The sequence below is a fragment of the Paramisgurnus dabryanus genome, chromosome 14 (genome assembly GCF_030506205.2).
Source record: "Paramisgurnus dabryanus chromosome 14, PD_genome_1.1, whole genome shotgun sequence".
In the NCBI taxonomy this organism is placed as follows: domain Eukaryota; kingdom Metazoa; phylum Chordata; class Actinopteri; order Cypriniformes; family Cobitidae; genus Paramisgurnus; species Paramisgurnus dabryanus.
The window spans coordinates 28,861,176-28,883,055 of record NC_133350.1 but is presented as its reverse complement, the minus strand read 5'-3'; the positions used below and the strand labels follow the sequence as shown (position 1 = coordinate 28,883,055).

At 40.2% G+C, this 21,880-nt stretch overlaps 1 protein-coding gene and 1 long non-coding RNA gene across 3 annotated transcripts in view; both read left to right on the top strand.

The window, feature by feature from the left end:
• ttll7 (tubulin tyrosine ligase-like family, member 7) overlaps nucleotides 1–21,880 on the top strand; it is a 129,359-nt gene that overhangs the window by 3,836 nt on the left and 103,643 nt on the right. Inside the window, exons 2-3 of the mRNA XM_065241906.2 lie at nucleotides 14,901–15,129; nucleotides 16,006–16,140. Of these exons, the coding sequence (XP_065097978.1) occupies nucleotides 15,105–15,129; nucleotides 16,006–16,140 (160 nt within the window). The 5' untranslated portion in view covers nucleotides 14,901–15,104. The remainder of the gene's footprint in view (nucleotides 1–14,900; nucleotides 15,130–16,005; nucleotides 16,141–21,880) is intronic.
• Nucleotides 8,862–13,351, top strand: LOC135719276 (uncharacterized). 2 transcript variants are annotated; one of them, XR_010521060.2, is made up of 5 exons: nucleotides 8,862–9,146; nucleotides 9,408–9,501; nucleotides 10,323–10,384; nucleotides 11,335–11,511; nucleotides 12,485–13,351. It is a non-coding gene; the product is annotated as an uncharacterized lncRNA (long non-coding RNA). The 2 variants fall into 2 exon arrangements; XR_010521059.2 differs by having other exon boundaries at nucleotides 8,866–9,501.

Sequence of the window (21,880 nt, the reverse complement as noted above, 5' to 3'; positions counted from 1 at the left end):
CGCATACATATTTTGAAATGACGTTTGCGCCCTTCAGAAGAGAAGTCACCGGCTGCCACTGCTTATACGTTATGAACAATGAGGAAATCAGGTTAGGCAGTGAGACAAAACTTGTGGTAAAATCTGAACTGGACAACTTTTGTTTTGACACAGATCTGAAGTAAAAAAAATTGGAGTGAGTTTAAAGGTACATTGCATGTGGCATGTTGTTGCTTATGGAATTACATTTACAATCCATCTACATTTTATGCATGTGACTGACTTTTGGTTAGGGATGCTCCGATCAGGCAATAATGAGTACTGATTTCTTGTCATCATGATCAGCTGATACCAATGACGACAATGATTCTTCAAGATATGCAAGCTCTTTGATGACAATATATACATAAAAAAATATGTGTTGATTTGAAAAAAATGCTGCATTTTTTACACAGTGTATGAGGGCAAAAGTAAATAGAAAGATCAGTTAATTGCTAATTTAGCAAGTACTGATCAAATAATTTAATGCAATAATTGACCGATACCGATCTGCAGCCGATCAGTCGTAGCATATTTTTGGTGCATTCAATCTGTAATTTTTTTAAAAACAAAAACAAAATAAACATTTTTTTTGTGGCTCAAACTTAACTGCCGGTAGACTTCTGGAAAGAATCAATAACAACAGAATCCTTCTAGATTAGATTATTTCTGATAACAAGCTAAACTAATAACAAGTAAATTACAGTTGTGGATAAAAATATTAGCCCCCTTAAATATGAGCAAAGAAAGCTGTGAAAATAAATCCACGTTTCTCATTTTGAGCTTTAATGAGAAAATCACAACAATTTGATGTTTCATCGAAGTAAAACAATTGAATGTGGGGGGGGTAAAAAATTTTTTTTTTAATACACAATAATTATTGGCCCCCCTAGACATTTTTATGAGTAAAATATCTCTGAAGTATATTCCCATTGACATCATCAATTTCTTAGCACACCAAGGTGACTAGAAACATGATGTTGTCCAGTCATAACTTCCAGTTTGACAGGAAAATAAATATGAAAGTAACACAAACCCCAAGTCACCTTAAATCATTCATCACAATGAGTTAAACCAAAGACTATAGTTCTGATGTGCAGCAAAAGATTGATGAGCTACAAAATAGAAAGTGACTTTAAGAAAAAAGTTAAACCATATAATGAAGATGTTTTCATGGAGTGGAGGTAGGGGTGGGCGATAAACCGGTAGACAAAATTAACCGGTAGAAATTTGTCAACCGGTAGAGATTTTGGACTATCGTTTCTATCGAGGTTACGTGCCCACGTCACGCTCCTGTGCGTGTGGTCGCGAAAACGTAACGTTTGTACACGTATTTAAGCACTGCAGTTTTAAAACAAGTTATTTTAAGCCATTGAAACACAGACAACAGATCTGTATGCGTGCGTTCTTTCTGTGTGTCAGGAGCGGACAAGTCGCGCAACCGCTGCTCTTTCTGTCTGTGAGGAGCGCGCAAGTCGCGCGACCTCTGCTTATTAAGCTCGTGAGCATTTTTCCCGCTTTATTGGCCTTAAATACACATATGCGTCAAAATTCCCGTCTTTGCAAGCATCATCATAAACACGACCAGTAAGGTCTTAAGAGAAAGTAAACAGCTAAAAGAGAAAGCGCATGTGTAACAGTGTATTGGATCCGGACTTTGGTCTTAAAGGGGAAGTTACCTAATTTTGCTCCTGTCTGTCACTCGTGTTAATCAAACAGCATTGAGAAAAAAATCTCTCACTGCTCCTGATTAAATCACTTTTCTACCTTAAATAAAAATATATATAGGCCTATACATACATGCATAATTATTTATTATCATTCTTATTGACTGTGTATCTTCAGAGAGCTTGAGTTTTGTTTGTTTTTATCTTCTTTCTATGCTTGTATATGTTTTTTGTGAGAATTATGAACATTTCTATGGTATTAAAGATTTAAACCTTATTAAAACATAAAAAACTCTACCGTGATACATATCGTTATCATGATATAAAATTAATCCTATCGTGATAGAAGATTTTGGTCATATCGCCCACCCCTAAGTGGAGGTGTAGCAAATCTGCCTAAAAGAGGACATGTCTATATTGTCTTAATGCACAGCAAGGAGAATCATTTGAGTTGAGACTCTGCAAGGATCACAGATGGAGAACTTCAGAAATCAGTTGAATCTTAGGGTCAGAAAGCTTTAAAATAAATAAATAAAGACAAACAGCACCTCCATCATCACAAGTTGTTTGGGAATCAGTTTAAAGAGTTACTAAACCCTAAACCAACTTTTTTTAGTTAATGATCTGTAAGAATGATGCTTTATTAGTGCTGTTCATTGATTTTAGTAAGCTTTTTGACATTTGGATATAAAGTGTTGCAATACTGCAATATATGGTGTAAAAACGTCTGAGTGCTGCCCTCTTCAGGTTGAACGGTGGCTACTGCAGTTGAATTTTCCTATTGGATGTTGGGTCCAAAAAATGACTCGTGACGTAAGCAGGTTCAAGTTCACCACGCCCTTGTTACGATCTCACCACACACTTGGTACGAGCTTAGTTCGTCCCCTAAATCTCCGTTGGGATCTTCCCACTTTTCTTGCATTTTTCAAATATTGCCAGTGGGCGGAGTCAGGCTCTGACCAGGGGTTTAGTTACTCTTTAAGAAATCCTCTGCTCTCATCAGTGACGGCCAGTGACTTCCGATGAGCGCAAATTCAAAATATGTGGGACTTCATTTATAAGGTGTGCATACACACAAAACGGGACTATAAACATGTGTATGCCACTCCCACGCAAAGGTTGTAATCTATAAAAAAACTTGACATGAGAATGTACGCCATCAGATACTTAGCTTCATGGATAATATCAAATACCAACAGATAGAAAAGTCAAAACCTGACTTGCTCTGCTGGAAATCTTATAATGGGTTGTGGTCATAGACTGTAAAAAAAAGATGGACGACGCCTGTTCGCTCTCTTCCATTGGTGAAAACTGAAGCCGTCAGTGTCCCGATACGGCGATAGCAGCGATTTCAGGACCAGTCCTGCGCAGTAGTAAGCAGAAAGTAAAGCCGCGAAATCAAGGCCCAGCCCTCGCTCTCGCAGAATGCGCATTTCACAGCTGTCAATCATGGCATGACACCACAGTTTTTATAGCATTAAATAACTAACGAAACACAAATTTATTTTAAAATCAAACACTTGTATTTACATCAGCGTGAGTACAACTACAGTAAATCACAGAAACCAGCTTAGGAAAAAAGAAAATTGAAGTGTAATTAAATTGTTTAGTTAGTCTCAAGTCCCATTGAATAACATGGGGAGGCGGGGTTTATGACTTATACTGGGACCAGTCACTGGGGGGCGATCAAGACGTTTTGGCTTCACTTTTCAGGACTTGTGCCGCATGCTTGGTTGTGGTTAAATCTGAAACTGAGATCATACAGTGTGACATGGACTTAATTACGATCTTAATCGCACAGTGTGGCAAGCAACAATCCTAAAAGACTATTTAAAATCGCACAGTGTATACTGGACTTTAGCCATCTTGACCTGAACCATACAGAAAATGACTGAAGTGAAATTAAGAGGGAACATTTGAAGGGTCTGGAGTAATTCTGTATGGAGGAATAATCTAAGATCACCTGCCATGAATTCTTTAACCTCATCAGACATTATAATACAAGACACTAAACTGTTATCCTTGCAAATGGACGTAGCAAAGAGGACTAAATGAAGTGGGGCCAATAATTGTGGCCAACGTGTGGCCAAAAATTATTATTAGACCCCCCACACTTTCAAATATTTTTCATCAATGTAACATTGAATTTTTTAAATAAAATATAAAACGGAGAAACAATGCAGCCTTCTTTGCTCATATTTATTAAGGGGGCTAACAAATTTGTCTCCAACTGTACCTTAATTAAAATGATAGCTAATGCATTTAAGCCTTTACACTGACTGAGCTAATGTTACTGTGTTAAATTAATGTATACAATATTAAAAATAGATCGGTTCAGCTGTGATTCATGTAATCTCCTCGTCTTTAGGAAACCGTTCTTTTTCCGAGGTTAGTTTAGCCACCAACCAGACCATTAAACAAACAGAGACCGGAAGTTAACGTCAGTCCAGATTAGGGATGGGCACGACTACTCGATTGCTCGAGTACTCGAACGTGGCATCGATGATCGATCATGAAAACGATGATCATCTGGGTTTATTTACTTATTTATTGTGGATCTGGCGGCATTTGGATGTCTGGTTAGCATTACAAGCACATGTGGTAGTAAAGACTGGGTCTGGACATGCGTGTTTGACGCGACGAAATACGCTGACCGGCATATGACATCAGTAACATTACCATGCGTGATTCAAAAACAAACAGATAATTCCGCGCCAAACCGCCGATCCGCGTAATGAACGGCATCCCGCCTATCCCGTGAACCCGGCCACACCTCACATCACTGAGGCACTATGGTTTAAAAGGATGACGTGATTTTCGGAAATACAGTCAGTCAGGGTAAAATCTACATCGCTGTCAAAAGTTCAATGGGTTATCATCTCATATTTAAAGGAGTAGTCCACTTTATAGATGGGGCCCATTGACTTACCATAGTATTTTTTTTCCTACTATAAAAAGTCAATGGACCCCATCTTAAAAGTGGACTACTCCTTTAAACATCAAAGAAATACCAGAGAGCCATACGAGCATAACATTACATCTTGACTGAGAACAGGTAAGGGGACGACACGACACAGCTAATCGCTAAAATGATAGCAAAAGACTTAAAGCTGCTTAATGTTATGAAGCTTGAGCTTTGACTGGACGTGTTTAAAAGTGCGCTGTTTATGATGCACATCCACAAAGGGAGTTAAACTTTCTGTACATAACTTAGTTAAAAACGTAACTTAGTTGAAGTCTTGCATTTTATGCAGATAGATGCACGTTGTACATTTATGTTGTATAAAGGCTTAATATTATGTAGAGTGCGTCATAGAGGCACTTATTTTGACGACGCGCAATGCACATAAGTTCACATGACGCACGGAACACATATTTTGACATGAAGATTCACACAGTAAGTAAGTAAGTAAGTAAGTAATTTTATTTCTATAGCACCTTTCGAGAGGAGTGTCACAAAGTGCTTTACAACATAAATACAGAAATATACACATAACAGTATACCATTATACCACACAGATGACAATGTATGATGAGTTTCACATTCATGCCTTCTCGGAAAAGAAGTCACAAGCCGCCACTGCATGTAATTCTCTTCTCTCATAAAAAACAAACACAGCGTGACTGTCACAATTCCAAGCAGCAAGTGTCCTGTCATTAAGCCCGATTTATAGTCGTGCGTAGGTGGCATAGGCTATCCGTAGCCTGTGCGTAGCTCTGCGTAGCCTGACGTGCACCTCGCAAAAATGTTAACAGCGCGTCAGATCTACGCGGACCGCAAGCGCTGTGATTGGTCCACCAGAACCCCTCCTGTCAGGTAAAAAAAACTGCGTCATCATAGGTATTTCCGTTTGCGACCGTGAAAACAAAGATGAGCCAAGTTGAGGAGTGATTTAACTCAAATTGCAACAAAAGTCACTGTTTATTTACTTTCATCATTGCTGGTCTTCTCAAATCATATACAACAAGTTGCTGTTTCTTCTTCGTTTGTGGGTTAACTTGCCAAGCTTCTTCTTCTCTGACGGTCGCGCTGCTACGGTTACACGCGTGGATACTGCATACCAGCGGTTTGCGCGTGTGTTTGCACGTCGACGCAGACGACGCAAAAGTATAAATGAAAACCGACGCGGAACCTACGCCGTCACGGCTACGCCGTAGGACCTACGCACGACTATAACGAACCCTTACTCCTCCCCTGCCGGCAATCGGCAGGTCTTGCCAGTCATTGGCATGCTAGTAGTTCAACTCGAACAAGCCTAAAGCCTCGGTCACACTAGACTTTGAGCATGCAAGTATTTGTTGGACATTGCTGCAGAGAGTTCTCTTGGAGGCTTTGTCCATTTTTGCTTTCAGTAGAGAGAAAAGCAGTTTTGTACTGGTCACAACGCTCCACGTGATATGAATTTACAGGTCAAGAGTTCATCATACTTGAACTTTGCTACCCAGCGACCTGCAAAATATTGTTGCACAAGCTGCGTTTTCAGTCTGACTTATTAACATGCCTATGAATGGACGTCAATTGAAAGAAAAGTCTAGTGTGATCAATCCTTAAGGGGTTTTCTGCATTTTTGTGATACAATCAGCCAATCAGCTTCGGAGGGATTACTCACACAGCATTTACGGCTTAGCTTATTGGTTAAGAAACCTGTTCAAAACCCTTCCTTTTTTATACTTATGAGAACAGTAACTTCCAGCCAAGTAACTATCATGAGGTTTCGAACAAAAAGTATTAAAACCTTTTAAGCAGCAGAGTGTCATTGTGTTTCGCTCTCTGGCTCCCTCTATAGCTGAGAGAGTCAACAGGAAGTGATGCGACATCTCAGAGGAAATAAAGAGAGAGGATTGTAGGTGGTACAGCTGTCAGGGTGATACATGAGACCGACTGATTACTCAAGCAGTCATCCATCATATACTGTCAGCCACCTGTCAGTGTGTTACTGCGCACTGCTATAACAGATTGACTCCAGCTTCATAAATTGTCTGAATGTCTCTTTTAGTGACTCTTTTAATTGTATTAGTACTTCACAATTTGGAAAAAGAAGTGATAGTTACTAAAACAGTTTACGCAGGAGACTTTCAATAATTGCAATGGCACATTGTCAACAGGGTCCTCTTAGATTTATGGAAAATTAAATGGGATCAAACCTTTGATGTCTAAATTAGAGCTCAGAAACCAGTGGGCTGCCAACTTTTTGGATAAACCTACTTTGATGAAGATCTGAAGCAATGTCTGATGTGGAGGTTTATAGGAATAATAGAAAGTTCTTATTTCTGAAATTCACCTGTATTGTGTGCTGCTGCAAGCAAACACCTTAGCGATAAAGCAATGCTTTAGATTTATGAATCCTAAAAAGGTCTGCCCCCCAACACCCTAAATCATCTCGTAATAACTTGTTAATGTGGTTACTGGAATTGATGGAGATGCTTTATCAAACATTTGAAAACTTTTTATCCTTCTAAAATCCCAATACATATCACTTTTATTCGATACAAAATTGCTAAAGGTGAAAATTTGGAAATGTATTTAAGAAGCTGGGAAATCCTGTAACAGGTGGTCTTAAATGCTGGGATGAATTTTACTGCCAGGTGTAAATAGCGATTTGTCTCGGTTGACCACTTGTGAGTGGATCACCAGAAACAGATGTGAATACCAGCTGTAAACAGAGCCTTTGTGAGAGTGAAATGATGTGTTTCTTTTATTCTCATGTAACTTGAAAATATTCCTTTGTATAAAAATATAATTTACAATTTGTAAAAATGTGTAATTATTATTTAACTTAAATTTGTAATATTAATGTTTGCTTGTCTTTTACATGTGTGGAAATGCTTTTTATAAACACACCACTAGAGGTCAGTGTTGTTTTGTTTTTTGCATCCTGGGTTGCCATAGAGTGACATTCATGACAGAGACATGTGATACATACAAGTAAGAAACATTGTATGGGTCAAAAATAATTAGGATATTAATAAAGATTATACACTCTCAGAAATAAAGGTACAAAAGTTGTCACTGGGACAGTACCCTTTTAAAAAGGTACACATTTGTACCCAAAAAGTGTATATTAGTACTTCAAAGGTACATATTGGCAGATCAAAGATACATATTTGTACCTAAAGGGTACATATTAGGACCTTATTTAAAGGGTACTGCCCCAGTGACACCTTTGTACCTTTATTTTTGACAGTGTATTCCATGAAGATATTTTAAAAATTTCTACTGTGAATATATCTAAAATGTGTAGCTAGCTATTAAGAACTATACAACTTTTCTCATTAATTTTATTTTTTGTACCCCCATTTACCAGATTTTCAAACTGTCATATCTTGGCAAAAAAAACTATTTATTTAGCTTTCAGATGATGTTTAAATCTCAACTTCAAAAATAATTTACACTTATGACTGATTTTGTGGTCCATGCTCAAATAGAAATAATTAAATACACTTTCTTAATTTTATACTACAGAACCATATAACTAAGGACTATAATTTGTATATAATTTGTAATACCAAAGACATTAACATTATCTGTCAATATTCATATATAAAAAAAAGGGTTTGATTTGGTCGTTCTGAAGATGTGTAATTTCTTTTACAAAAGAGCCCCCAATATGATCCCAATTGAAAATGAATAGGAAATGCAAAAAAATCCTTTGTTTTATTTGTCAAAAAATCAATGCATCCAGATTAATTCTGAAAATTTCCACAAATGCAATATAGAAATGAGACACACACACACACGCACGCACGCACACACACACACACACACACACACACCCACACCCACACACACACACACACACGTGCACACACACACACGCACGCACGCACGCACACACACACACACACACACACATACATTCATTCAGTCAAATGTCTGTGGCATTTTGTAAAAACAGACATTTCAAATCATCAAAAACTACAAAAATTACACTATTTGAAATAATATTTATTTTTAATGTCCTTTCTAATGTTTATATATACATAAATTAAAAAAAATTATCACTAAAGTGGTGATGTTGAGCAGTTGGCCACATCCAGTAAAATGAATGGGTCTTTATGGGCCTCTGCTGGTCTTATTGATTTATTTTCTAAACTGTAATTCTTTTATTTCTAACCAGCAGATGGCCAAATTCAACGCATAACATCTATATCAACATCTAAAAACAACACTGTAACAAATTGCTGTAGTTTCTACAGCAAAATTTTACAGGAAATTCCTGTTTTAACATTTTACAAGATTTTAGTGTAGTTCACAATGCATTATGGGTAAAAGAAAGTATTACAGCTGTTAACAGTATATTTTCATTTAAACTGTAATTGAATTTACAGGCAGGAGGTGTTGCCACTGTATATCATATGTTTTTACAAAAATTAATTGTGAAATGGCATCATGGGATTGCGTGGGTGTATTTACGTTTGAAATGGACTTGAACACTGAAGAGTCATCATTCAAAATTGTTGGTAAGTTCACGTAAATCATTCAAATATAGTACAGTATTAAACTAATATAGTACTATTATGGTCATTTAAATAGTGATATCTGGTATGCGACCGCTATACCAGATATTATTAACATAACAGATGTTAATAATTTGTATTTCACAACAGCGTGTCATTAAGACATGTAGCAAAATATAAAATTAAATTCTTTACATTATTTTAAATGTTACATTTGGTAGTTATGTGTCATTAACTTTATAACGTTTCAGATGTTTGTTTCAGGCATGAGCGAGGCAGCAAAAAGCGCGAGGGGTCCGTAACGGCTGGACTGCATGGTGGCAAAGAGTGGTGGTGAGACGAATCTTCGAACTTACAGGTAAAAAACATTGTACATGCTGTGCATTTTATCATGGATGCGTGCTAAAGTGTTTTTAAACCATCGCTGTTAATTAAACGCGACACTGAATTGCTTGTTAAAGAAAACTACGTTATAAACGCGTACGTTATTGGCTGCCAGTTTAAAAAATAAGATATGGTTGGATATCATGCAAATTTCTAGTTTATTTCGCCAGCTTATACTCCTTACTAAGGGCACGTCAACATGTTTAACATAATACCCGCGTTATATCTGAGTTGAATGTGCAGGAGTTTTGAATTCAGGCGCAAGGCAGCAAAGATGTCACGTCATACGGGTCAACTTCAGGGTGGTGAGACTAAAGAAGCACCAACAGAAACATCATACAGGACGTTTTATTTTTGCATACGGCTGTAGTTTGTTGCCATTTTGTTAAAGTATTTTGGATTGCTGTTAAATGAACGTGATATTTAAACGGAATTGCTTGTGAAAGAAAACGAACGTAAGGTTACACGATAAATGCGTATTTGCTCTCATCTTAGAAAATATGTTAACATGGTTGGATGCTGCGATTTTCTATTCTAGTTTACTTCGTCAGTTTATTTTCCTTACTTAAGGTAGTGTTTAACATATTGTGTCATACTTAAGTTAATGTGAAGCAATTTGATGCCTGTTATTTCGACCAGAAATATTTTATAACATTAGCCAACATAGTCAGATGTAATTAATTTTCCAGTTTGTAGTTAACTTTTTACATGTAAGTATAGGTGCTTTTGCAGTGTTGTTTTAAACGTGAAATTTGGTTAGGTTGGAGTGTAATTAAGTTTAACATTGTTTTTCAGGCACGAGACAGCAGAGATTGCAACTCTTAACCTGACTGGTGGTGTGAGACAAATGAGAAAAGGTGAAAAACCCACTGTGCCCTTTTTCATGAATGGACGCTATACTTCACTGTTGACTTTGCTATTTTATAAAGTATTTTTAGACATGTATCACTGCAAGTTGTGTCAGCATGAGAGCAATACTATTATAGGCTTTACTTAGCATATGAAAGTACACAGTAATGTTCGTAACTTGTTCCTTTACATGTGGAGTACCTGAATGCTCCCGTGCATTCAAAAAATTTCAGCATTCAAGTCTCATTTAAACAGAGACCTAAGAGGGTATCATAGAAGTGTCAGATTTGACCAAACAGGCACCACATTGACTTGACAAATTTAAGTTTGTAATTTCACATGTACAAGCCTAAAGGACTTTATTGGACAATTAAAGGAACGCGCCCAGATTTTGGGAATTTAGCTTATTCACCGTATCCCCCAGAGTTAGATAAGTCCATACATACCTTTCTCATCTCTGTGCGTGCTGTAACTCTGTCTGACGAGTATATTGTATACTGTTAAAAGATAGTTGTGTCTCATATCACCTTGTTATTTATACAAATCACAACACATAAATAGGAAAATGTTTGCGTTATTTTGTCACTTATTAGGAGCAGTATACTAGCTGGAGCCATTTGCTTCCAGTCTTTGTGCTAAGCTTAGCTAGCGGGGGCTGCGTCAAACAGAGTTACAGCACGCATAAAAATGATAAAGGTATTTATGGACTTATCTAACTCTGGGGGATACGGTGAATAAGCTAAATTCCCAAAATCTGGGCGTGTTCCTTTAAAAGACCATATAGATGAAGGCAGGGAGATAAAATGCCCTTTTAAGAGCTGTGAGAGGACATTTAGTGTTAACTTCATATTTGCTTCTCATGTCTCAAGAATACACAATTTTTTGAAATCTGTTGTATTTGTTCAATAAATGTTGACTGTTATATTTTCTCTTACATTTTATATTTCTTGTTTTCAAGATTATTTTTAGGTGAAATCCTCAATGCAACTTAGTGGATGCTGAGTATGGACGGTCAGGTGGTTGTGAGTCCACACCCCAACCTTGTGGCTGGATTTGCAGCTTTGTTCGCATCATACTACAACTTCAACCTGGTTTATTAGGAGGAGGCATCCTCCACACTTGAATTTGTTCTAAGGTAATTATATTCACATAGGTAGCTATTTGTTTTATAGCAGTGTTTCTCAACCAGGGGGATAGGACCCCCCAAGTAGGCCTTAAGACTTTTAAATGACAGTTATTCAAAATACAACGAAACAAGCATGATAAGCTAAAACAATCAAAAATCAAGAGATTTCTTATTGTTTGGATGTTTTTGTAACAAATTTACATTGTGTAGACACGCCAAGCTCTAGTACAGAGGTGCCCAACCCTGCTCCTGGAGGGCTACCGTCCTACAGACTTCAGTTCCAACCCAGCTCCAACACCAATACCTGTCTGTAATTATCAAGCAACCCTGAACACCTTGATTAGCTGCTTCAGCTGTGTTTGATTGGGGTTTGAGCTAAAATCTGCAGAATGGTAGCCCTCCAGGAACAGGGTTGGGCACCCCTGCTCTAGTATATTTTATTTGGTAGAAATAAGACTTTTGACATTGTTTTGGACAATAGGTTGAAAAGAAAAAAGGTTGACAACCACTTTTTTAAAATGTGTACTTTCCTGGTGTATATGTTGTATTTATAGATAAATATGGTAACATAAGGTTCTTACTTTAGAGTATGAACAGGTTAATTAAAAGAGACCATTCTTGTCCTCAGATAATCAAAACAGTGCTGTGGCTGCGTTTGTAATTATTTTTGTTGGTGAAAAAACAGGAAATATGCTGTCTAAAATGTAAGCCTTTTAATACTAACTTCTTCACAATTTTTGTTTGTAATTTTTTCTTACTGGATTTCATCACGTAACGTAACGTTATGTGGGCACTCTGTAGATGTGTTTTTTTCCTGCATTATACTTTTTTCATTTGAAAAATAAAATTATATATACACACACACCAGGAAAGTACCCATGCTACCATATGATATTTAAGTGTTTATATGTACATTTGTCTGTAAATGTACATATATGTACATGTATATTCTAAAATTTATTTTTGTTTGTTCTTTGTGCAGATGTTTTGTTGGAATCACACCTACCACTGGCATCAAGACAGCCAAAACAAAGGTTGGAGGCAAAAAAGTGGAAACGCCTCTGAGAAGAGAAACAACACCATCAACCCTCATGTGTGTACTCTTTTCAGAAAATTATTGGACTTTGAATGGTTACGCATGTAAGTTCTTGTTCATGTATTAAGACCAAAACATATTGTAAATAGGCCAGTTCTGTGATTGAGCACTTGTGTTTCTAGACATACAAGTTATGTTATGTTCTAACACAGATTCAACAAGATCTTAAATGTAACACAAACCGTGTTTAGATGTTTTATAGATGCCATTGTTTTAGAATATTAAGGATTGAGTGGAATATTTGCTGAAACAACATAATGTTTTTGAAAGTACTTTGCTGTCAGTTTTAATAAATGTTGTTCTTGAAGCACCTTTGACTTTGGTTGCATTATTCTGTAAACTACATTTAATTCAGTTTTCATTCTCATGTATTTACAGGAATAGATTTGGTAAATATATTACAGTGTAATAATGTAGTAAAAATTCTTTACAGCATTTGAATGTAAAACTATTACAATATCATCTTGGGTTTTGGGGAATTTACAGGATTTTATTGGCAACTCTAGTTGCCAACTATATACTGTAATTTATTGGAATTACAAAAAAATACTGTAACTTATAATACAAGTATAATTCATTATAACTGTAAAATAAACAACAAAGTACTGTATTTTACAAACAACAATTAGCTGTAAATTGCTTTACAGTATAATGCTGCAGTCCATTTTACAGCAATTAATAATTTTTTTACAGAACTTTATTGGCAACTTTTTTGCCAGCTAAATCCTGTAAATTCTACAGTCAATTTTTTACAGTGAATTTAAATCAAATTTAGGTCATAATTTATGTGCGTTTTTCATAAAAAATTGATATTTTATATGCAAGCTAATGGTGTAGTTGAGGAATTTAGTGGTAAACATGTACAAAAGTACTTCATATTGCCCAAAACACACCATTGATGTATAGATGGGAAGTAAACACACAAAAAATATATATTATTATCAGTATCATTAAAAATCTATATATTTTTGTCATCACCCTCATCAACTTCTTGGGTCATTTTGACCCCCAAGGACCTTTAGTGTAAACAGGAAAATCAGGGCTTATAAGGGTTAATATGCAAACTATTTTTATCACCATGAAAACCCAGTCTGTTTAAAGTATCTATATTTGGATACCGTACTTTAAGATTTCAACCGTGAGACAAGAGTATTATTTGCATAAATTGCCTCACAACAAGAAGGCTCCCGGCTGAGCCGCGACTGGGCCGAGAGATTTTTCTGTGTGGAGTTTATATATTATGTGGGTTTCTCAGCATGGGTTTACTCCGGGTATTCCGCTTTCCTCCTGCATGCCAAAAACATGCAGGTTAGGTGAATTTTACCTCCACAACTTGTGTGCGGATTAACTTGTTGTGTGTAGATTAATCGGTTCTCGCCATGAATAGCCATAGATGCTATAAGCAATATGAAATTATTAAATAAATGTGCATAAATGTGTGCAATAATTCAGCAAAATAAAACTGTAATATTAGTAATAATTAACATTATAATAGCATGCTTGTGACATTTATTCAAACTTGATCTTATTAAGTAGACTTTTAAACAGTGCTTACAAAAAAAAAGAACAGTGATGAACAGTTATTTGTTACTTTTATTTGTTGGTTCAGGCTGTTGTTTGGCTATTAATATTATTAGGCTTTATCAGTCTGTTAGTCAACAATGCTCAGTAAACACTGTAGGTGTAATGAAGGTCGCCCACGCAGAGGTGCAACATCAATTTAACTGCTAAAAACTCACTCACAGATCCTCGTTTTAAGTTCATTCAGGTTCACATGAGACTAAAAGTGGTGCTGTAGATTGAGAGTGGGTCAGTGCTTTGGTAACCCGTCCATCCATTTATACCAGTTTAGTCCATTCATGTTTTAAGGAATGCTGCCTACCCTTCATACTGGTTGAACGTGTAAGGAGATTTGCATTTGCATAGTCACCATCTTTGCTGTTGTTTACACCTACATCTCTGATATTATTATTCACAGAAAAATTCTCCTCCTAAGCGTGTTTTGCATTTGCTCGGCTGCATAACAGATTGCATGCATGTACGGCGAGCATTAGAATGTTCAACATGCAGAAATCTCACGGGCTGATAAGCCAGCGACGCTAATGTTGCTTTCCTTTGACAGACAGCAGACAGAATTTTGTCCGCCGTAGCCTTTGTCAGGCTGTGAGAGCTGATCAGTGAGGTGAAACCCGCTGTCAGGCCCGCTGATATGTTTGAGTGACACTGCAAACGTTTGGCCAGGCTGTGCAGTTTCCTCCTGTGTTTCTCTGTGTCTGACAATCCCAATCTTAATGTTTTTCAGACACCTTGTCCATCCGAGGCTCTGTGGAGAAGTCTTGACCTCTTTCCTTCAGGATTTACGGTCTACAGCCGCCCTTTGTACCATATTCTGCTTCGTGATCTTGGTGGACAGATGATCTTGCCACCTCCTGAGACTGTTTTCACAAAGACAGCGAGGAAGAAGTAGATTGGTGCCAAACTGTGCCTCAGAAACCTTTAGTTAGATATGCCCTCACCCCCCAATGATGGAGGTAAGCTTGATGAAACTGTACAGAAACTGTGCATCAGAGCCTCGACCGAACTTATAAAGGGTGTTTGACGGGACTCCCTGAAGAACATTTGATTTCTCAAAGGTTCATGGCCCAGGCAATTTATCTGACTTTCGTTCAATTCAACTATCAATTTCGTCCCTGACGTTTCTTCGAAAATTGAAAAAGCAAAATAGAAATAGACAATGAAAACCATTTGTAACACACAGTAGGAAGTACAGAGCTATAAAATGGGAAAGTTTTTAGAAAAATTAGATAAATGTTTGAGCTCACTTTGAGATCTCTGACGTTCAGCTGGAATAACAAAAGCCTTTTTCTCAGAAGAAATATCTTTTAAGAAAGTTGCCAAACTGATTTATTGTAAGAAACCCCCGTCTTATGTATTAAACTTTGGCACGTACGGTACCTTGTCTCTTAGTATTTGCGTTTATGATATCTGCCTGGCCAACCGTTTAAGATGCCAAAAACTTGACTTGAAATTAAAGAAGGGGGACCGCCTGAACCTGTTAGCAGCCACCCATAACAACCTGGCGACTGCACAGCAGTTAGCAGCCACTCAGATCACATTAACAACTGCACAGCAATGTCTCATATTAACTGAGAAACCACATGGAATATGTGTACTAACAAAGATCCATATGTCACACAGCAGGACTGTTGAAGTGAATTACAAAAGATATAAAGTGATAAAAAATTGTGAAGAATTGTTCCCCAGGAACAGGACTATTTTTCTGTATACATACTTTTCCATTTAAAGTCTTGACGTTGGACAAAAATATCCATAGAAAAATGCCATCATTTGATTGTTAAATGTCGGAAGTCCTTTTTTTCATTTTTATGACCTGTTATTTCCCAAAGACGACCAAGGAACGTCCCCCGTGAACATGACTCCTGTGCTGTCCAATCAGAATGGTGTAAAGAGAAAAGTTCACACCAAGAAAAAGAAGAAGGGCTTCATCACGGCTAACGTCGCGGGAACCAAATATGAAATCGGTAAAGCAAACCACTTCACAAGTATTCAGCATATCAAACTGGATGTTAGATTTTTTTTCCTTAAAGGCTTTTTTTAACTGCAACAGAACAGACATAAAGTGATATTTTAAAACACAATAATGGATTCTCATTTTATGAAGAATTACACAAGGTAGATAACAGAGGTGTAGGGTATTAAAATAATTGCACTTTATTATTATTATTACACTGTAAACAATTACTTTCTTACTTAGTATTTTTTTTTCTTGTTTTCAGTAGAAATATCTAAAACCTCTTCAATCAAGATGTATTTTCTTGAGAAAAAAAAATATATATACAATTTAAGTGAATTTGTGCTTAATACAAACAAAATGATCTGCCAATGGGGTGAGAAAATTTTGCTCAAATTAAGTGTTTAAGAAAAAAGAAAACTTATTTTTAGATTTTTTTCTCACCCCATATTTTTGCTTGTTTTAAGTTTAAAATTACTTAAATTTTATATTTTTTTGTCTATAAACTAGACTTATTTTCTTAAGTCATTTTGCTCACCAAGAAAAGGCATCTTAATTTAAGAATTTTTAGATATTTCTACTGAAAACAAGACAAAAATACTAAGTAAGAAAGTCATTTTTTGCAGTGTAAGCATACACATATTAGATATATCTTAGTATTTTTGTCTTGTTTTTGGTAAAAATATCTAAAAATTCTTAAATCAAGATGCTTTTCCTTGATGAGCAAAACGATCCAAAAAATAAAGTCTAGTTTTTAGACCAAAAATATCAAATTTAAAAGATTTTATGCATAAAACAACCAAAAAAATCTGCCAATGCCAATTGCTTACCCCACTGGCAGATTTATTTGGTTGTTTTATGCACAAAATCACTTAAATTTGATATTTTTGGTCTAAAAACTAGACTTATTTTCTTGGGCCGTTTTGCTCATCAAGAAAACGCATCTTAACTCTTTCCCCGCCATTGACGAGATATCTCGTCAATTAAGAGAAAACGCTTCCCCGCCAATGACGAGATTTTCCGTCTTTCCGCAATACCGCTATTATCCACCAGGTGGCGCCCTTCCGCAACTTTTTAAAACCGGAAGTATTGCCCTATGGCAAGCAGCTGCATGTCCGTGTCTGTTTTAAAGATCGCTCTGAATGGGATCTCTATGAAAAGTCCGTCACAAAAATGGAATTATCTCAGCTTTTTGCTCAAAATATGGTGTTTTTGCAAAAACCTACCCATATTCAAAAGCTGATTGCAAAAGAACCACTAAAGGTAGGATGAAACGGTTTTTTTGTTTGAAAGCAGAGGGTCTGTTCTTTCATTTGGTATTTTGTATGTTTATATATTTAAAGAAGAAAATTTTCTGGAAGGCATTAAACTTTGGTGAAAATCATAAAAAACGCTGGCTGGCAACTTTTTTTAAAAACGCTGGCGGTGAAAGAGTTAATTTAAGAATTTTTTGATATTTTATGGAAAACGTCTCGGTTACGGATGTAACCCTCGTTCCCTGAAGGAGGGAACGGAGACGTCACGTCGTGACCGACGAATTGGGAACTCACTTAGAGAGACCAATCTGCTTCGAATACTACTAAAACGCCAATGAACTTGGCATTGAGATATTTGCATAATGCTGGCGCTGCCCCGCCAGGTGCGTATATAAGCAGCAGGTGCAAATAGGGAAATTAGCTTCTTTTTCGCTGAGAAAGCCGGAAAGTGTGACCGGCCGTAACAGCAGGTGGCAGCACCTGTGGCGACGGGACGTGACGTCTCCGTTCCCTCCTTCAGGGAACAAGGGTTACATCCGTAACCGAGACGTTCCCTTTCAGTCGGTCACTACGACGACACGTCGTGACCGACGAATTGGGAATCCCTACCAAAACGCCACTAGGGGCTGACCTCTTCCAGTGTCTGCAGAAAAACCCTCCAAATCCCCTTAGGGAATGGAGAAATAGGATAGGGCAGAAAGGCCGGGCACTCTTAAGGGCTAATGGTGGGCGAAAGTCAACCGTAGTTGAGGAATAAAGACAGCCGTGGCTGTGTAAGCAAAGTAGTGCTCTGCTAAGGGAAACGTGGGCTGGTAGGATTAACCCCACGGAGAAATACTCACAAAGGAACCCGGTGGGACACAATGTGGAGCCCGAGCCAACACGTTGGTTCGCGAGGATACAGCTAGTGAAGGCTGACAGCCAATGCTCCGCAACAAAGGCTGCCAAGGCAGCGGAGGAAGAACAATTCAAACCATTACGCATTTTTGCTCTGAAGGCCTTCCATACTGACACAGTTATGAATCATCAGTTGGAGGCTGCAAGCCGACCTGCGAGACTGCTCTCCGTGCTTTCCCTGGTGAGGAGAGAACACGAGAGGATACAGGCTCGATACGAACACTGTAGAATCTAATGAACGTATTAGGTGTCGCCCAACCAGCAGCTCACAGATGTCTGTTAGCGAGGAACCACGAGCGAGAGCCAAGATGAGGCAACACTCTGTGTGGAGTGCGCTCTCAAATTAAAGGGGCAAGGAATACCCTGAAGATTATAAGCCAGGGTGATAGTAACAACTATCCAATGAGACATCCTCTGCTTGGTGACAGCCTTCCCTTTCTGCTGGCCACCATAACAAACAAAGAGCTGGTCTGAGGTCCTGAGGCTTTGCGTGCGGTCCACGTAGAATCGCAGTGCGCGTACGGGGCACAACAAAGCCATGGTTGGGTCTGCCTCCTCTGGGGGCAGCGCTTGCAAGCTCACCACCTGATCTCTGAAAGGAGTGGTGGGAACTTTGGGCACTTAGCCTGGTCTGGGCCTCAATGTTACGCTCGAGGCAGCAGGACCAAACTGAAGGCACGAATCGTCAACAGAGAATGCTTGTAAATCCCCTACTCTCTTCACTGAAGCCAATGCTAGCAGGGTCAGAGCTTTCATTGATAAAAGCTTCAGACTCGCAGACTGCAAAGGCTCGAACGGGGGGGCCTGAAGGGCTTTCAGCACCATGGACAGGTCCCAGGGAGGAATAGGAGGGCGCGAGGGGTTAAGCCTACGAGCGCCTCTTAAAAATCTAATAACCAAATCATGTTGGCCAACTGATCTGCCGTTGATAAGTGAGTGATGAGCAGAAATAGCAGCGATATCAACTTTAATGGTGGAGGGTGACAGCCTACAGTCTAACCTATGTTGAAGATATAAAAGCACGATGTTAATAGGGCATTCTCTGGGGTCCTCGCGTTGCGAAGAGCACCAGGTGATGAAAAGGTTCCATTTAAACGCGTAAGCCCGTCTTGTGGACGGAGCTTGTGCCGCGTCGATTGTGTTAGATACCGCTTGTGGTAAATCACCTAAACCTTGCGCGCGCTCAACGACCACACATGGAGATCCCACAGGTCGGGGCGCGGGTGCCATAATGTGCCCCCTCCTTGAGAAAGAAGGTCCTTCCACAGGGGAATCCGCCAGGGAGGGGCTGTCGCGAGGAGCATTAGCTCTGGAAACCAATTCCTGCTCGTCCAGTATGGGGCGATCAGTAAAAGGCTCTCCTCGTCCTGCCTGACTTTGCACAGTGTCTGTGCTATTAAGCTCACTGGGGGGAATGCGTATTTGCGCATCCCCCGAGGCCAGCTGTGTGCCAATGCGTCCACGCCGAGGCTGCCCTCGGTTAGTGAATAAAACAGGCGACAGTGGGTATCGTACGGCGACGCAAACAGATCTATCTGCGCACGACCGAACTTCTTCCAAATTAGCTGGACTGTTTGGGGGTGGAGTCGCCATTCGCCGGGGCGCGCAGCTCAAGAAAAAAGGTCCGCGGCTATATTGAGCGAGCCCGGAATGTGAATGGCACGAAGGGACCTCAGATGCTTCTGACTCCAAAGGAGGAGATGACGAGCGAGATGCGACAGGTGACGGGAGCGCAAATCGCCTTGACGGTTGATATACGCAACGGTCGCAGTGTTGTCGGTGCGTACTAGTACATCCTTCCCTCGCAGCTCCGTAGCGAAGCGTACAAGTCCCAGATATACTGCCCACAACTGCCCTGAAGCTGTAAGCTCGTCGTACGTGGCACCCCAGCCCATGTCGGATGCATCTGTGTGTACAACAGCATGCCGAGAGATCTGTCTCATGGACACACCAGCCCTGAGAAACGAGGGGTCCGACCACGGGGGGAATGTTAGGCGACACGCAGGTGTAATAGCTACACGATGGATGCCGGCGCGCTACGCTCTCCTCGGGACTCGATCGTGAAGCCAACACTGAAGCGGTCTCATATGGAGCAGTCCGAGCGGTGTCACGGCCGCTGCTGCTGCCATATGCCCCAGGAGCTTCTGAAATTGTTTCAGCGGGACCGCATTCTTCCCTCGAAATGAACCGAGGCAAGTCAGAATTGACTGGACGCGCTCTTCTGTCAAACGCGCCGATAAATCGATCGAGTCCAGTTCCATCCCGAGAAAAGAGATCCTCTGCGTGTGGCAGAGTTTGCTCTTTTCCCAGTTGACCCGAAGACCCAAACGGGCGAGATGCCGAAGCGTTAAATCTCTGTGTTCGCAAAGCGTCCGCCGAGAATGCGCTATTATAAGCCAATCGTCGAGGTAAGCCAAAATGCGAACACCGCTCTCTCTGAGGGGTTTTAACGCCGCCTCCACTACTTTCGTGAACACACGGGGAGAGAGAGACAGCCCGAACGGTAAAACTTTGTACTGGTATGCCCGCCCCTCAAATGCAAACCGGAGAAACGGTCTGTGACGAGGGAGAATGGACACATGAAAGTACGCGTCTTTCAGGTCTATTGCTGCAAACCAATCTTGGGGGCGAATTGAATCTTGGGGGCAGCCGGCGCTGGAGGGCGAGATGCAGGTCGCTTGCGCCGGGGCATGATCTGAGCGATCGCCTCCGTCTGCTTCTGGGCGGCGGAGAACTGCAGGGCAAAAGACTCCACCGACTCACCGAAGAGGCCAGCCTGGGACACTAGAGCGTCCAAGAACTTGTTCTTCTCCGCATCCGACATGTCCGCCAGACATAGCCATAAGTGGCATTCCTGGACCACCATCGTGGACATGGCACGACCAATCGCCTGCGCTGTCACCTTCGTAGCGCTAAGAGCCAGATCAGTGGCAGCCCGGAGCTCCGAAAGGACAGGCGAGTCGTGTCCTCCCTCGTGCAGATCCCTCAAGGCCTTCGCTTGATGAACCTGTAGCAACGCCATTGCGTGCAGGGCTGAAGCCGCCTCTCCACATGCCTGGTGGGCAGCGTCCGTTAAACCGGACGACTGTCTGCAAGCACGAGAGGGGAGGGTTGGGCGGTCCTTCCAAGAGGGAGCGTTGGCCGGACACAGCTGCATCGCGACCGCGCGCTCCACGGGAGGGATCCCCGTATAACCCTTAGCGGCTCCGCTGGTGAGGGAGGTGAGGGGGAGGGCTGAAACGGCCGTAATCTGGTCGAAAACGGCGACTTCCAGGTTCTAGTCAGCTCCTCGTGCACCTCGGGGAAGAAAGGCACCGGTGGAGAGGGTTGTGAAACCCGGGCAGCTCCAAAGAACCAATCATCCAGGCGGGACGGCTCGGGCTGAGGGGGGTTAACCCACTCTAACCCTACGGTCTCCGCCGCTCGAGCGAGCACGGCCACCATCTCTGGATCGAACTCCGGCGTCCCAACCCGACCAGAGGGATGAAGGGCGTCGGGGTCCACGTCAGGGGGAGGAGGCCCACCCTCGGATGCTGCGGCGTCGGTGGACCCGGAGGGAGGCGCAATGGATTCTAGAGACATCGTAGAACACGACGC